Source organism: Corella eumyota, chromosome 4, assembly GCF_963082875.1.
Source record: "Corella eumyota chromosome 4, kaCorEumy4.1, whole genome shotgun sequence".
NCBI classification, from domain to species: domain Eukaryota; kingdom Metazoa; phylum Chordata; class Ascidiacea; order Phlebobranchia; family Corellidae; genus Corella; species Corella eumyota.
This window is the reverse complement of record NC_137493.1, coordinates 15,177,472-15,194,978: the sequence shown is the minus strand read 5'-3', so window position 1 is coordinate 15,194,978 and position 17,507 is coordinate 15,177,472. Positions and strand designations below refer to the sequence as shown.

Sequence of the window (17,507 nt, the reverse complement as noted above, 5' to 3'; positions counted from 1 at the left end):
TGTCTTCTAAATGGTAAAAAAAATCAAATTTTTGTCAAATTTAGCAGTTTTTAACAGAAAGCTGACAGTTTGATGTTGCGGTACCGGTAAGAACACTGGCTACACTACATGAGGTCGTGGGTTCAATCCCCAGTGCTCTCATGCGGTCACGCCCTTAAGTAAGGCGCTATAAACGGTATAAACTCCTGCTGAGCCAGCAATTATTCAGCAGTATAATCTATTATATCCCAAACTGCCACAGGCAACTCGAGACCGGGTCGCAGTAACTGATGTTACTCATATGTTTAAGTTGCGCGTTCAACTTTCCCACATTGAGGATAAAGATATATACAAAAAAAAGTTTACTTTAATATTGTGCTACCTAAATGGCAGAATAGAGGACTAAATCAATATGTTCAAGCTTTATTTATCAAGTGAATATATTGTAAATTATGTCACATAAAAATTATTGTAATTATATTTTAATTAAATATATTTTTAATAGGTGTTATTTTGGAAATGTGGGATTAGCATACAAAATTAGAACTATCTACTTGTGCCTAAAAAATTGAAAAATAGTTAACATTTATCAACAAATATATGAGGTAACTATGTTTTTTTGACAATAACGAAAACAGCTGTTATAACAAAATGTGACAACCATATTGGTATTATAAGTAAATAAGTACAAATCTGATAAATGAAATAATAATATCTGGCCTTAAATACCCTTTTAAATTGTTCCGATTAATTATTGAGTTAGAATTTTTTATTTTAGACTTTTTCAACTGAAAGTAAAAATGTTTTGTTCTTTGTTTTAGAGCTTGTTTAACCTTATAACCTTAAGCTAATAACCACTTAAACTTTTGTATTTTCTTTTATTTGACTTTTCTAACTATTTTATTAGAAAATTATTCTTCGAAAACATGTCTTTTAAATTAAAAACTGTCTAATCAATCTAAATCATTCAATAACAAAATACGAAGTAATGTTTTTAATTAAATTTTTTTTAATAAATATTTTCTCAAAAATTTCAACCTGTTCTTTATATTCAAATCAGGTCCATATTTTTTCCTGGTATTGAAGATTGCATCATCAGCAAACATGAGGTACTTAATTATATGAGAAACAAGCTTTGAGGTATATTTCCTTAGTGATATATTGTTATATTATTTTTTTGGTTTTGTGGCAATTGGAAAAAAAGAAGGTTATTACTGTAGGCACTTTTTCTGGGCTATATAAGCAAAATAAAAAGGTGAAAATTTTGTTTAAAATAAAATCGAAAATTTCTGTTACTAAAATAAAGTATAAATCTATACTCTAATTTTATATACAAAAAAATTTATTTTTTTTAACTTAAATTATATATAAAGTTAGACTTTTTTTAATTAAAAAATATTAAAGATTAAAAATGAGTAGATTAATGTTAGTATTTATTGTAATAACATTTGTTTATAAATGTGATTGCTCAGGTAAATATATGGCTTTGAAATACTTTATTAAGTTTATAATATTTTATATTTTATATTGATAATTAATGGCTAAAAATATTTTTAAAAAAAACAAACAATTAAATTAAAAAATTAACAATAATAAAGAGTCAGTTAAAAAATGTTTAAAAAAAAACATTTTTTTAAAGATATTTTTAAAATTATTTAAAAAAAATTTATATTATTTTAGAGCAAGATTTAAAAGAGTACCCCCAATATGATGGTTGGTATAACAACAGAGCTAACCCAGAATGGGGGGCAGTGGGTAAGTTTGTGACTTTTTATAAACATTTTTAAACATTTTTAATGTCAAAAGGCTCTTATCAAACCTTGGTTTGTAAAACTTAATTTAGAAATTTTTTTTTTAAATTTAATATGAATTTAATTTAAAAAGTTGTTTTATAAATGCCAGAGAAATATTATGTTTATTTAAACAGTAAAGTATTTTTGTAATAGACGTTTGAGACAATAAAATAGAATTTTTTGCATGTTTTAATTTTAAATTCTGGAATTTTATTTAATTTTTTTTTCTTAAATTATTTTTTTTTAATTTTAATTTTTTTTTTAATTTTTAATTTAAACTTTTTTAGGATCGCATTTAACTCGACAAGTTACTTCAACCTACCAAGATGGAACTGCAGCTCCCTCCGGCGGAGACCGACCAAATCCGAGAGATTTAAGCAACATTTTAACGTCTGGAGAATCTGGTTTACCATCAGTGTATAATAAAACCGTTCTATTCGCATTTTTTGGTTAGTTTTAAAAAAATTATTTAATTTTTTTGTGATTAAAAAAAAAGGTATTTAAAAATCCTAAAACTGCCAAAAATTCGATTCAGTTTTGAAATATAACTTTTGCCAAAATAATTAATGATCATTTTTGGATATTATTGACATAATGATATTTCATATTTTTCAACTTCTGTTTGGACAAAACAGGAGTTGTCATCATCACCTGAGAATTCTTTTCTATTAGAAGAAAAGATTTTTTTTCTATGTAAGAATTAAACAAAAAACGTAATGGTTTTGTAGCCAAAACAAAGCTTTATGGCAACAATTCTTTTTATGCTGGCATTAGAAATTAAACAAAACCATAATGACAAACAAAAAATTAAACTTAGGAAAATTTTTTTTTTTTTTAATTTTTTTATTTGCATAAGCTTAAATACGAATTTAAGAATACATTTTAATTTTTTAGGCCAACAAATATTTAATGAAATCGTGGACTCAAACCGGCCAGTTTGTCCAAGTGAAAATATGGATATCCGAATTCCTGATTTTGATGAATATTTCGATAAAAACAAAACAAATTCAATTCCTTATAAAAGATCCAGGTAAAAAATATATTATAGAGCATGTGGTCAAAATGAATATTTTACACACAAAACAAAGGAAAAATTGTACTTTGATATATTCAGATAATTAATAAGGAACGAATCTATATTTAAAAATGAATATTATAATCTTTAAGACACTTTATATTAATATAAATATATATACACCGCATTTTTTTTGGAAAAAAAAATTTTTTAACAAAATTTCTTTTTTTTTTTTTTCATATTGTAACTAAAAATTTTTTAACAAAATTTTTAGTTACGATATGAAGAACATGGGTTGTAACCGACCTCGTGACCAATTAAACGACGTTTCGTCATTCTTGGACGGAAGTTCAATTTATGGTTCAGATAAAAGTTGGGCAAATCAACTCCGCTTGTTTAAAACTCGATGTGAGAACAGAAACAAAAACTCAAATATTTTTGCCTCAATTGTAAGTTTTTACCCCAATTTTGAGTATAAATTCAACTTGTATTCTGTAATATTTTTGGTAATATAAAATAAAAATTCTAAAAAATTGTTAAAAATTAATTAAAACTTAAGAAAAAAATTGAATAAAAATTCCAAAAAAAATAAATAAAAATGGTAAAAAAACTAAATCAAAACCATAAAAACTTATATAAAAGTTATAACAAAATATAAGGTAAAAAAAATCTGAAACCTAAATAAAACAGCCTAAAAAAATAAAATCATAAAAAAATTTAATAAAAATCAGAAAAAAAATAATTTTTATTTATTTCATTTTTTTTAACAGAGTAATGACCCTCAAGATTGTAGAGGTGAGCTTGCATCACAATACGATGAGGGGAAACTACCTAATTTAAATAAAATAGGATTGCCACTTTTTAATCCAGCAGTGCCAAGAGACAAAATCATGAAATCAGCAAAACGACTTTTAAGTAAGCAAAATTTTTTGATTTTTTTTTGATTTTTAATAATCAAATATTTAAAATTTAACTATGAATTTAGTTTAAAAATGCATTTCACAATATAAAAACATTTTTTTAAATATTTAATAATTATAGAATAGGCTACCATTGTTACAGTCACATTTATATTTATTATTCGAAATCCAAAAATTTAATAAAGTATGTAAAAATATGGCGTGAATTTTAAGAAATATCATTGCTTACATAGCTATGGAAAGGTAAACAAAAAAATATTTAAAAAAAAATTCATTAATTATCGTAATTTTATTAAAAATAATTTTTGAACTAATTTAAATTTATTAAAAAATATACAAATTAAATGTTAATTAATAAGAACTAGACCTTGTACCGTTAGACATAAAAATATTTATTTTAATTAACACATATATGTGTAATATTTATTTTACCTTTTGAAATTGACCTCAGAATACGTCATATTTTTAATTCTAATACTAAGAACTTGTTAAAATAAACATTTTAATTCTGAGTACCAAAAAAATACCCTAATAAAGTTAACCATACCTTTAAATAATTAGCATATAAAATTTTTGCGAAATATTATTGTGAAAGTTTATTTGAAAATCTTAATATTGATTAAGGTTGCTCCAATTTCCAACTACTGTATATTTAATGACACATTTTCGTTTACTTTATTTAAATTAGATTTTTTCCCTTTACTTGTTATTTAATATGCATACAATAGTCCGGTAAAGTAAAATAAATTTTAAGATCCTATAAAAATTGACGAAAAAAGCTGCACAAACATTAAAAAGAGATAGATTGATTGTTAATTTAAAAATAAATTTGAATATCTTGTTAAAAATCAAAAATAGAAACTATGCAAATACAATAAAAATATTTAAAAAAATATAACAAAAAAAATGCAAAACTTTTCTATTTTGAGATATTTTTATTTTTTAAATATATAATTAAAACTTTCATAAGGCTATATAAATATTTTATTTCTAAAATTATATATATATTTTTTTATATTATTATCCTCAATGTGGGAAAGTCGATTGCGCGACCTAAACATTAAGTAACATCAGTTACTTCGACCCAGTCTCGAGTTGCCTGTGGCAGTTTGAGATATTATAGATTATAATTGCCCGATAATTATGCTGCTGATTAAGTGCTGGCTCAGCAGGAGTTCATACCGTTTATAGCGCCTTACTTCAGCATGAGAGCAGTGGGGATTAAACCCACGACCTCATAGTGGTGTAGCAAGTGTTCTTACCACTAAACCATGCTGCCAGTATATATTATACATTTTTTTATTTTTAGTGATTGGAAACAGATTTGGAAACGAGAATCCATTTTTGTTATCGATTCAAGTTTTATGGTTTCGACATCATAATTATCTTGCAACTCTGTTAAGAAACAAACATTTAAATTGGAGCGATGAGAAAGTTTTTAATGAAGCCAGGATACAAAACATTGCAACATACCAAGTATTACACTAAAATTAATAATTTACTAAAATTAGAAATTTTTTTTACATACGCTCATATATTTATGATAATTCAACTTTGGAATTTTTTATTAGCCTATAATTTTTTTTTTCAGCATGACACTAACAAATTATTTTAGTTTTAAAAACATTTTTTGTAAAATTTGTGTAAATTTGTTGTCAATTTTGTAATAAAACTTTGTTTTTGGGCATTTAAAATTATCAACTATCGATAATAAATACCCAAAAAATATATTTTTATGTTCTAGTATTATGTTTAAAAATTTTTCAATTTTTTATTTTAAAATTTCTTTTTCAATTTTTTAAAATTTTTATTTAAAAAAAAAAATATTTTTTTTTAGAAAATAGTAATGTACGACTGGCTCCCACTTTTACTTGGTTGTTCTAACTCACAAATTAAAAACAAAACCTGCTCATTTATCCCTCCTTTTCAAGGTAAACACTTTTATTTTGAGTAAACACTTTGAATTTAATCAAATTCACGAATTTTTTATTTTTTAGGTTACGATTCTTCTTTACCGGTTGGAATTAGCAACATCTTTCAAAGCTCGGCAAAACAATATATCTACTCTCTGCTGCCCACTGGTGTGTTAAGAAGAGATAGGACATGCAATTACCGGAAAACGAGCAAGTTCACCGCTGGAAGCGACAGAGAGTTTATGCTGAGTCATGTCGGAAAAAGGGCGCTTAGAGTTTGCAATATTTTTTGGAATTGCGAGGTAAAATTTTTTAATTTAATCGAAATTTATTAAAAATAAAATTAAAAATTAAAAAATCAACCTAGTAAAAAAAACTTTTTGTTTGTTTATTTTATTAAACTATACTAGGAATTTAATTTACTGGCAGCGTGGTGTAGTGGTCAGAACATATGCCTTTTCTACATGAGGTTCTGGGTTTAATCCCCACTGCTGTCATGCTGTAGCGCCCTTGAGTAAGATGCTATAAACAGTATAAACTCCTGCTGAGCTAACACTTAATCAGCAGTTTAAATATTGGGCGATTATATTCTATAATATCCCAAACTGCCACAGGCAACTCGATTCTGGGTTGGGAAACTGATGTTACTCTATGTTTAGGTTGTCAGCTTGACTAGTTACCCCAAAATTAAATAAAAATATTCATCAAAAAAATAATTAAAATAAAAATATACTAAAGCATAACTTATTAAAATCTAATTTTTAGGAGGCATTTAGAGAAACAGATATTGATGAAATATTATTAGGGATGTCAAGTCAGATTTCGGAGCCTGGCGATCATGTGATCAACTCTGATTGGAGGAATTATTATCATGGTCCATTGCATTTTACTAGGCGTGACTTGGTTGCTATGACAATTCAGGTAACTTAAAAAAGTTGTATAAAAAAATTATTTATGATGGCAAAAAATTAAAAAAAATGTTTCGGAAACTAAATTATTTTTTCTTAATTTATTACTAGTCGAAAGCTCACCAAACGATTGGGATTTAAATTTTTGTGATAATTTTGCAACTTTCATCTAATATTGCCCGTGATAATTTACCTGAGCACCGCAAACGGCAGTTTTAATTATTTTACATGCCTATAATATGTCATCCACTAGGCCCCATTATATATAGACTAATTATTTTTAAACTTTTTAATATTTATGTTATAGCAAGGGAGGGATCATGGTTTACCTGATTATAATACTGCCAGAAAAGATTTGGGGTTGTCAAAGAAAAATCATTTTCACGAAATTGTGGATAATTCATTGAATCAAAAAGTAACTTATGTTTTATTAAGCCAAAAAAAAAATTTTTTTTTTACAGTTTTAACTAAAATTGTTTAATATTTTACTTTAACTAAATTAGACTTTTTAAATTAATTTTTTGCTATTTTATTAACCTAATATTACTTATTTTTTTTAAACATATGTAACTTTTAGACGTATAAATACTTTTTCATATTTATGTATTTAACAATTCGTGTTTTTTTAGCTTTTGAAAGATTTTGAGTTGATACACAACAACACTTTGAGCAAAGTTGATGTTTTTATTGGAGGTCTGATGGAATGTTCAGATGGAAAAATCGGGGAATTATTCCATAAAATAATAAGGGATCAGTTTCTAAAATTGAGGAACGGAGATCGATTTTGGTTCGAAAATCAAGAAAATGGGTAAAAACTTAATTGCTATCAATATATTTCTAGTAGCCTTGTAGCTAATATATAGGCCTACAAAATAAATAACACTGCCATTTGTGGTGCTCGGTTAAATTATTGCCAGCAAATATTAGTTGAATGTTGCAACTACTTTACAACGATTGAATTAAACATTAGGGCAGGCTATTGACTAGAAAAAATATTAAAAAAGTAAATTGTTTTTAAATTAAATATATTTTTTTTAAAAAAGGCTAAAAAAAATTTTGTGTAAAAAATATTAAGGTATTAGTTTTTTTTAATGTAAAAAAAATAATTTTTTTTTTATTTTTTTTTTGTATTTTTTTAGGTTATTTAACAGCTCAGAAATTGACTCAATTTTTAATACTTCAATCAGAGATGTTATATTAAGAACCAACCCACAGTTTGAAGACACTGATATTCAAGACAACCCATTTACATGGGACACTAAAAGTAAAAAAAATTTAAAATAACATTTTATTTTAAAATTGGCACTTAGAAATTTTGAAGGAGTTTTAAATATTGATATTCATATTGTAAAATGAATTTTAATAGCCAACATTTTGTTTATTATAAAATTTATAAAAAAAAATTTACAATTATTTAAAAAATTTGCAGTTGACACAAAGTTATTTTGTCCACAACCTTTCCAAATTAAAGAAACTGACATGGAAAATTGTGTTCCACTAAATACTAAAGATTACTTTGAGGGAAACGAATTCTCTTTTGCTCTTTCATTTATCGGTTTTGGAGTTGTGTTGATTGGTAAGTAGTCTAAAATAATATTCTAACTGGCAGCATGGTGTAGTTGTCAGTACTATTAGTTTTCTAACAAGAGGTCCTAGGTTTTAATCCCACTGCTGTCATGCTGTAGCGGGTATAAATAAAGAGCTATAAATGCTCCTGTTGAGTCAACACTTAATTAGCAGATTAATTATCGCAAAAATATGTTCTATAATATCTCAAACTACCAAAGGCAACTTAAGACTTAAATTTAATTTTTTTACAGTTTAGTTAAAATTTAATTTTTTTTACAATAAAAAAATTATTATAATATGTTAGTATTTTATTACCTAAGAGTTTTTAAACTTGCTTTTACTACATGAGGTTTTGGGTTTGATTCCCACTGCTTCTACTTTTATTTAATAAAAACTAATTCGATTTTTTTTGTAGGTGTATTTGTATTTATGCGAACTCTCGTTTTTCTTAAACGACGAGAAATAAAAAGAGCGAAAAAAAAGAAAAGTTTATTTACTTCTGAAAATAATATCGATATAATAAAAGCTAAAGAAATTCTAGGCAAAAACAGACAAAGTGTAAAGGTAAGATTATGCTAAAAAATAAAATATAATTTTGTTTAAAAAATGTAAAAAAATAAATTTTTTTTATAGATTCGTCTAACTCAAGATTTAATAGAAATCACAAGCAAAAAATCAAAACGTGAAATTTTATTTTTATCTTGTTCCAACGTTGAAGTTTGGAGTTCAAATTCTCTCAGTGCATTTGTGAAAACTAATGAGAATAATTATGACCTGGTAAGTAAAATATTTAATAAAAATTAAGTCAGAAACAGATTTTTTACTACAAAACCATGTTTAAAAATTTCATAACATAATTATTTTTTTTGTTGTATATATTGTTATCCTAGATGTGGGAAAGTCGAATGCGCAACTTTAACATAGAGTAACATCAGTTACTCCGACTCAGCCTTAGGTTGTCTGTGGCAGTTTGTGATATTAAAGATTATAATTGTCCGATAATTATACTGCTGATTAAGTGCTGGCTCAGCAGGAGTTCATACCGTTTATAGCGCCTTCCTCAAGGGCACTACAGCATGAGATCAGTGGGGATTGAACCCACGACCTCATGTGTGGTGTAGCAAGTGTTCTTTCCACTACACCACCGGCGTGTAACTATGTTATGTTTTTTTTAACTAAAACCAAAAACTTGATTTTATCATTTTATACATTGCATTAAATAATTTTTGTAGTATAATTTAACTTAATACTAACATTTATAGATAATAGAGCTTAGTGGAAAAGATATATATATATATATATTTATGTGCATTATATAAGCCTAAAAATTAAATAGGCTGTTTGTGGTGACTTATCGCTGGCAAATATTAGTTGAGGGTTGCAACTATTCAACATCGATAATAAAATTTTGGTTTAAAAATACTTAAAAAATTTACTTATTTTTAATTTATATTTTTTATAGGTGCTTACATTTTCAAACAAGAAACAGAAAGAAATTTTTGTTTACAAATTAATAAATTACTTGAAAATAATTCATGAAGTTGCTGTTACTGAAAAACTTTTCAAAGAACAACAATTATTAAAATTAGCAAACACAAAAGAAAAACGAGATTCGGAATTAAAAAATTTCTTTAAAAAAGCATTAGCTGAAGTAAGTAACATTATTAGTCCAGTTTAATAAATATGTTGTAGTAGCTCAAACAAGTTTCCTTATTACATGAGGTCCTAGGTTCAATCCCAAATGTCTTCATGTTTAAGCACTCTTGAGTAAGGTACCTGCAGTATGTAGTGGTCAGAACACTTGGCTTCACTACATGAGGTCCTGGGTTTGATTTGCATTGCTCTCATGCTGTAACAACGCCCTTAAGTAAGGCACTATAAACGGTATAAACTCCTGCTGAGCCAGCACTTAATCAGCAGCAATATTACCGGGCAATTATAATCTTTAATATCCCAAACTGCCAAAGGCAACTCAAGACTGGGAAGGGGTAACAAATGTTACTCTATGTTTAGGTCGTGACCCTACCTTTTAAAATAAGTGCTATAATTTATACAAACTCCTTCTGAAATGTAAATTAATGTATAAGTTATCTTTTCATATCAAGGATAAAATATATATAAACAAATTGTATATTAACATTTTTTTTTGATAGTCAATGAATATGGAGAAGGGAGCTGAAAATTATCAATTCCCGTCAAACATTAATCAGTTAGTAACAACAAAATTAAACAAATCCGAATTTGCTGATTACATTCAAATGAAAGAAAATAATCAATTTGTTGAATATATTTTCACTGAGATTGACACGGACAAAGATGGTTTTATCACGTTTGAAGAGTTTTTAAAAATGAGTGTCACGTTTATAAAAGGTAAAAATAATTTAAGTTAATTTAAAATGATTTATTACAGTAGCTCATTAGGGAAAACACCCGTTTTTATTAAGAAGATCCCTAAAAACTCCTAGCTTGAATACCCCTTGGGGATAAATTAAACCCACAACAAAACCCCCTAAAAATTAACCCTAAAACTCCTAGAAAATTTTCTTTTATTAGTTATTTTGTGAAAAATACCCCAAAATGGGCCTAGGTTAAGGTTTTTGTTCAATGGCATTTTGGGGGTCCTTTTTAACAAATTTTTAAAACATATTTCTAATATAATTTTTTTTTTAATTTAGGTGGGTTAAAATTTTTGCAATTCTTACAATTTTTTTATTATTAGGTACAGTAGAGGACAAGTTAGAATTTATGTTCAACGTTTATGATTTAAACAAAACTGGATTTCTACAAATTGAACAGTTTAAAAACATGATAGGGTAAGTAACTTTTCTAACTGCAAATAAATTACAAAATGCATACAACAAAATATAAAACAACATAGTTTATTACTTTCTTTTACCAACTTAAGTGTGTATTTCTTATTTGTAATCTTTGTTTTTAGTATTTTTATTGGGTAACCATCGTGATTTTTTTATTTTTTATCCTCGATGTGGGAAAGTCGAATGCGCGACCTAAACATAGAGTAACAACAGTTACTCTGACCCAGTCTCAAGTTGCCTGTGGCAGTTTGGGATATTATAGATTATAATTGCTCGACAATTATACTGCTGATTAAGTGCTGGCTCAGCAGGAGTTCATACAGTTTATAGCGTCTTACTTAAGCGCGCCTACAGCATGAGATCAGTGGAAATTGAACTCACGACCTCATGTGTGGTCTAAGTTGAGTCTGTGAATAAGGCCTACCTTTCTTAAGAAAAAATAACTAAATTCCTAGTAATAAAAATACATTTATAGGTCAATGGTCAAGTCATTAAATGCCTCGATTGACTTTAAATTATTGGATGGAATTATTGAAACTTTAATTCAGGAAAATCAGTTTGAAAATAATTCAAATTTAAATTTTGAAGATTTTAAAACAATAATGAGGCAATATGAAGACTGTATTAATAATTCTACACTTAACAGCAACAGTAATTTAATTATTTTTTTAATAAAATTATTCCTTTTTTAAGTTTATTGTAACTTTAAAAAAAAATTGTTTTTAAGGGCGTTTTTATTTTTTTGTTTTTAAACTTTGTTAAATTTTTTTTAGTAAAAAGTCGACTTAAAATCACTAAGTTAGAAAAATCTACTAATAAACTTCGTACTTATGTCAATACACAAACAACAAACAGGTAAAAAAAATTTGTTCCTAAAAATGTATTAGATACTGGTAAAATTTAGCTTAAACTAAAAATGAGATAACAGCAGTGGGAATCGAACCCTAGACTCTATGATTTGTCAGTTTTATTAAATTTAAATGAGCTATGCCTAAAAGCTTCTTAAAAAGTCAAAACTTGAAAAAAATAAAAAACTAAAAGTTTTAAGTTAAATTAATATCTACAAATTAAAAAAAAATTAATTTTACTCTATTTTTTTTCAGATCTCTGAACCCTACCATTAATACAGCAGACAATGCTTTTATAAGTAAAGTAAAAAAATTAATAAAGAATAAATGGAATACATTTTGGATTAGCGTAGAACATAATGTTCAATATTATTCACTACAAATATTTTGGCTTTCACTTTATCTATGGATAACAATTGGAGTGTTTTTGTATTCATTCTGTAAGTTAATTTTCTATGTTATAACATTGTATAAATTACCTATTAAAACTTTACTGCTGAGATAATTTAAGGCGCTTTAATTTAAGGCTCTAGGTTCAACTCTGGCAGTGCAGTGTAGTATTCAGAACACTGACTACACTACACGAGGTCTTGGGTTTGATCCTCAGCGATCTCATGCTGTAGCGCCCTTAAGTAAGGCGCTATAAACAGTATAAACTCCTGCTGAACGAGCATTTGATTAGCAGCGTAATTATTAGGCAATTATAATCAACAAACAGGCAAAGGCAACTCGAGACTGGGTTTGGATAACAGTTGTTACTCTATGTTTAGGTCGCGAAGTCGACCTTTCAGATTGAGGATGAAGATAAATATATATAAAAACATTTTTTCACTGTTTCTATTTTAGCACAAAACTTAGAAAAAAATAAATAAAATAATTAATAGGAATTTTACTTAAATTTTTAACTTTTTAATTTTTAGATGTTGTTAGTACAAACCACCCTTCAGGTTTATATATAATTGGAGGTTATTGGGTTGCATTAGCAAGAGCAGCAGCAGGATCTTTAATGTTTAACCTCTCTACCCTTCTTCTTACCATGTGTAGAAATACTATCACCTTTCTGCGTGAAACTTTCTTGAATATTTATTTTCCTTTTGATTCTGCCGTCGCTTTTCATAAAATTTTGGGGTGGATGTCTCTGTTTTTTACTGGTAAATTTTAGTTACATTTAGTGGTTATTTTTTTATATATATTAAGATAAGCATAAAGTTTTTTTATGTATATATCTTTATCCTCAAAGTAGGAAGGTTGAATATGCTACCTAAACATAGAGTAACACCAGTTACTCCGACCCAGTCTCGAGTTGCCTGTGGCAGTTTGGGATATTATAGATTATAATTGGCTGATAATTATAAGCTGCTGATTAAGTATTGGCTCAGCAGAAGTTTGTACTGATTATAGCACCTTACTCAAGGGCGCTACAGCATGAGATCAGTGGGGATTGCACCAACAACCTCATGGTGGTGTAGCAAGTGTTTTTACCACTACACCACGCTGTCGGTCCATATAACATGGAAGCAGTGGGAATTAAACCTAGGGGCTTCTAACATTATTTCTAGTGTGTAAAATGTTTTTCTTTTATTTTCTAACTAAGGAAAAACAAAAGTTTATCTAAAATTAATAAAAATTTATATATTGGGATTTACAGCGTAAGCATAAAGTTATGTATTATTTTAAGCCTAACTCAATGGCACATGGCACAAAAGCAGTGAGGATCAAACTAAGGACTTCCTAAAATTTTCATTTTCTTATCCTCTGTTCCTTTTTAAATTTTTTTAACTGCAGAATTTACAAAAAATTACCTAAAATTAATTTTCTCTAGTTGTACATATTGTGGGTCACGGTGTCAACTTCTATTCAATATCAACTCAATCACCAACCGAACTAAATTGTATTTTTCCTGACATTTGGTACACCAGCGATTATATTCCTAACTTTGTATTCTGGTTGTTTCAAACTTTAACTGGAATCACTGGCGTTATTTTGACTTTGGTTTTTATCATAATGTAAGTAAATTTGATTTATATAAATAAATAGTTAGGTTTTATATTTAAATTTGATCTCCACTGCTCGCGACCTAAACAAATAGTAATATCAGTTACTCTGACCCAGTCTCGAGTTGCCATAAGGTAGTTTGGGATAATATAGACTATAATTGCCAGGTAATTAAGCTACTGAATAAATGCTGGCTTAGCAGGAGTTCATACCGTTATAGCGCCTTACTCAAGGGCCCTACAGCATGAGAGCAGTGGGGATTGAACCCACGACCTCATGGTGGTGTAGCAAGTGTTCTTACCACTACACCACGCTGCCGGTGTTACATCACGCTACTCTATGTTTAGGGCTTTAGGTTAACCTGTTTACATCAAAGATAAATAAATACAAAAATGCCAATATTTTATTAATTTACTTTTTTTAACTTTTAGGTATGTATTTGCATTAGAATTTTCACGCCAACATATATTTAAATGGTTTCAGTGGACCCATTTAATTGGTTATATATCGATTTATTTCTTCACTGTTTTACATGGAAGTGGTATGCTTATACAAGTAAGTTAACATAATTGTTTAGTTATATTTTGATATTGATTTTAAAATTACTAAGAAGTAGTTGTATTAAAAAGTATTTATAGTTATTTTTTTAAATTGCTGCCTCGTTGTTATAGTCAAAGCACTGGACATTAAAACAATAGATCTTGGGTTGGATTCCCACTACTTTCATGTAGTAAATATTTTGTAAAAATTTAAGTAATTATGTTTTTTCTTTTTTAAAAATTAACTGGTTAATTTTAGATATGGCCTTTATGGTTTAAAATTGCCAAATGCAACTTAAGACTGGGTTGAAGTGACTAATAGTAAGTATCTTTATGTTTAGAATGTTAAGGTAGTCTTTAACAAATTTTTATTTTATAATTTATTGTTACTTTTACTTTTTTAGCTTCCTGGTTTTTATCTTTACTTTTTGGTGCCAGCAATATTGTTTACGTTCGACAAACTTTACAGTTTATCCAGAAATCGAATTGAAATCAAGGTTATAAAAGCCGAACTGTTGCCATCTCAAGTTACCTGTTTGGAATTTCAGAAACCACATTATTTTCATTATAAAGCTGGACAATGGGTAATTTTACTGACTGTTTATTTTTTAATCAGGTTAAAAAATTTTTCTTTATCCTTAATGTGGAAAGGTCGAATCGCGACCTAAACATAGAGTAACATCAGTTACTCCGACCCAGTCTCGAGTTGTCTGTGGCAGTTTGGGGTATTATATAGATTATAATTGCCTAATAATTGAGCCACCTTACTCAAGTGCGCTACAGCATGAGTGTAGTGGGGATTGAATCCACGACCTCATGTGTGGTGTAGTAAGTGTCTTACCTCTACACCATGCTGCCGGTCAAAATATTTGTTTGTTTAAATTTAAAAAAACATTTGTTTAAATTAAAAAAAAACTGCAAGTCTTTTTATTTTATCTTAAATTAATGCAAAAGTATACCACTACAATTAAGATGTTTATACTACCACAGGTTAGAATAGCTTGCCTGGATCTATCTCCAAATGAATATCATCCATTCACCTTATCATCTGCCCCCTGTGAAAAAACTTTAAAACTTCATATCAGGGCAACTGGGTCATGGACCGAAAGATTAAGAAAAATTTACGATCCTGCTAAATTAAACGGGTCCCCTTACCCCAAGGTAAAGTTTGGTTTTGGTATTTTTATTGTAGCTTGTTAATAGCTTGCCCTACGGTCTGCATTTTAATTGTTGTAATGGTCACAAATTTTAGCTAATATTTGCTCACAATAATTTATCTGTGCACCACAAACTGCAGTTTTATCTATTTTGCAGGTCTTTAAATTTAACTTACACATATACATCCGTAAATCATTCACTAAGCCCTATTATATATAGATTGTAAAATTTTAATTTTTAAAATTTGATTTTTAAAATAGATTTTTAAAATTTTGGGTAACTTACGAGAATGCGCAAAATTTTTAGCAAAAAAATTTTATTTTTTAGATTTTCTTGGATGGTCCGTTTGGAGAAGGTCATCAAGATTGGTACAAGTATGATGTTGCCATTTTAGTTGGTGGTGGTATTGGAGTAACTCCATTTGCTTCCATTCTTAAGGATCTTGTCAATGTGGCTCAATCTGGACAAGTTATTCAATGCAAGAAGGTAAATGTCAAGTTTTTATATTAAATTTATATTTAATGTGAGAAAGTTGACTTCACAGCGTAAACATAAAGTAACATCAGTTACCACGACCCAACTTCAAGTTAAATTTAACTGTTTTAAATACTTTTGGGTATAATTGCCCAATTATTAACCCCTTAAATGGTTTTTGAGCATGGTAGCAGTGGGAATTAAACTTAGGACATTATGTTCTGATTTTCTTTTCCAAAATATATAAAATCTTTTTTAGATTATTTTTATTTGGGTAACTCGAGACCAAAAACAATATGAATGGTTGGTTGAAACTATTAGAGAAGTTGAGGAAAAAGATGAAGAAAATATGTTAGAAACTTTTATTTATATTACTCAGCTTTCCACCAACTTTGATCTAAGAACAACTATGTTGGTAAGAAAGAATTTTGTAAATTGATTTGACTTTATTTAATTTTTTAATTTTATTGATTTTTCTTTTTTAAAACTCTTGATCAAATTTCTTTTAAATATTTCTTACCCTAGCTTAATTTTTAAAAAACTTTGGTAGTATTTTTATTCTTAATGTGAAAATAACGACTTTACTTAATGTGAAAATGACGACTTTAGAGTAACATTTGCTTCTATGACACAGACTTGAGATATCTTTGTTAGTTTAAAATATTATTGATAAAAATTGTGGTATAAATAGTCTGTCAATTTTTTTTTGTATCTATTTTGGGGTGCTGTAAATTGAAGCAGTGGGAATTGAACTAAAGACCTTTTGTAAAAACACTAATTGTTTTACTAATACATCATTGTGTTTAGCATTTAAAGTAATATTTTATTACTTACTTTTAGTATATTTGTGAGGAAAAGTTTAAGAAATTACAAGGAAGATCAATGTTTACTGGATTGAAAGCTTCCACCAATTTCGGAAGACCAAATTTTGAACAATTTTTCAGATCTTTAAAAGAAAAATATAACTCGGTAAATACTAAAACACAATTTATATTTTTTAATAGTACATTTATAAAATAATTTAGTATAACTAATTTTTATTTTATTTTTACACAATTCTATTGAATTTTAGGTAAAAAAGTTTGGGGTATTCAGTTGTGGGCCACCCCCAATGACTAAAAATGTCCAAAAATCTTGTTCAAAATTAAACAGAAGAAAGGGGGGAATGTTTTATCATCACTTTGAAAACTTTTAAAACTTAAAAACCCTTTATATACGAACAAACCTTAAAAGTGCTATTTAGTAAATTAAAATTTATTAATTTAAGTGTTTTGTCAATTGATTACCATATTATATATGCAGAAACATTTAAAATTATGCAATTTGCTTTTAGTATATTACTTTTAGTATATTACTGTTTTTATTTAAGTGTAGTTGAAGTTTTTTTGTAATTATGTGTATATGTAAAATTTAAATTTTTGAGTATCTATATTTTGTGCGCCTTTAATTAATTTGACTTATATTTTTTTCTAGTTTTTCAAAAAAATTAGTTTCTGTAACAGATTTAAAAACGTTACTCAGCAAAAACTGAATTAATTATTTTAATTTTGTTTTTAAAGAATTCTTTGTAATACAATCCC

General features: G+C 27.3%; 1 protein-coding gene across 1 annotated transcript; it reads left to right on the top strand.

The window, feature by feature from the left end:
- The first annotated feature begins 1,390 nt into the window (after positions 1-1,390).
- On the top strand, positions 1,391-17,503 carry LOC145750937 (dual oxidase 2-like). The gene is made up of 31 exons (XM_082567008.1): positions 1,391-1,451; positions 1,660-1,734; positions 2,060-2,221; positions 2,667-2,802; positions 3,062-3,236; positions 3,558-3,702; positions 5,017-5,183; positions 5,545-5,638; positions 5,705-5,922; positions 6,386-6,541; positions 6,836-6,943; positions 7,158-7,336; positions 7,668-7,792; positions 7,958-8,104; positions 8,513-8,661; positions 8,731-8,874; positions 9,560-9,748; positions 10,251-10,467; positions 10,817-10,910; positions 11,389-11,564; positions 11,687-11,768; positions 12,017-12,201; positions 12,682-12,912; positions 13,584-13,767; positions 14,188-14,311; positions 14,700-14,879; positions 15,286-15,456; positions 15,781-15,939; positions 16,187-16,342; positions 16,768-16,896; positions 17,000-17,503. Exons 1-31 carry the CDS (start codon positions 1,391-1,393, stop codon positions 17,120-17,122), a joined length of 4,641 nt encoding a protein of 1,546 aa, XP_082423134.1. The 3' UTR covers positions 17,123-17,503.
- Positions 17,504-17,507: the final 4 nt, after the last annotated feature.

Coding starts and splice junctions, on each gene's coding strand:
- LOC145750937 (XM_082567008.1), top strand. CDS start 1,391: ATGAGTAGATTAATGTTAGTATTTATTGTAATAACATTTGTTTATAAA. Junction 5,923..6,385: donor ATATTTTTTGGAATTGCGAG/GTAAAATTTTTT, acceptor TCTAATTTTTAG/GAGGCATTTAGAGAAACAGA. Junction 16,343..16,767: donor ATCTAAGAACAACTATGTTG/GTAAGAAAGAAT, acceptor ACTTACTTTTAG/TATATTTGTGAGGAAAAGTT.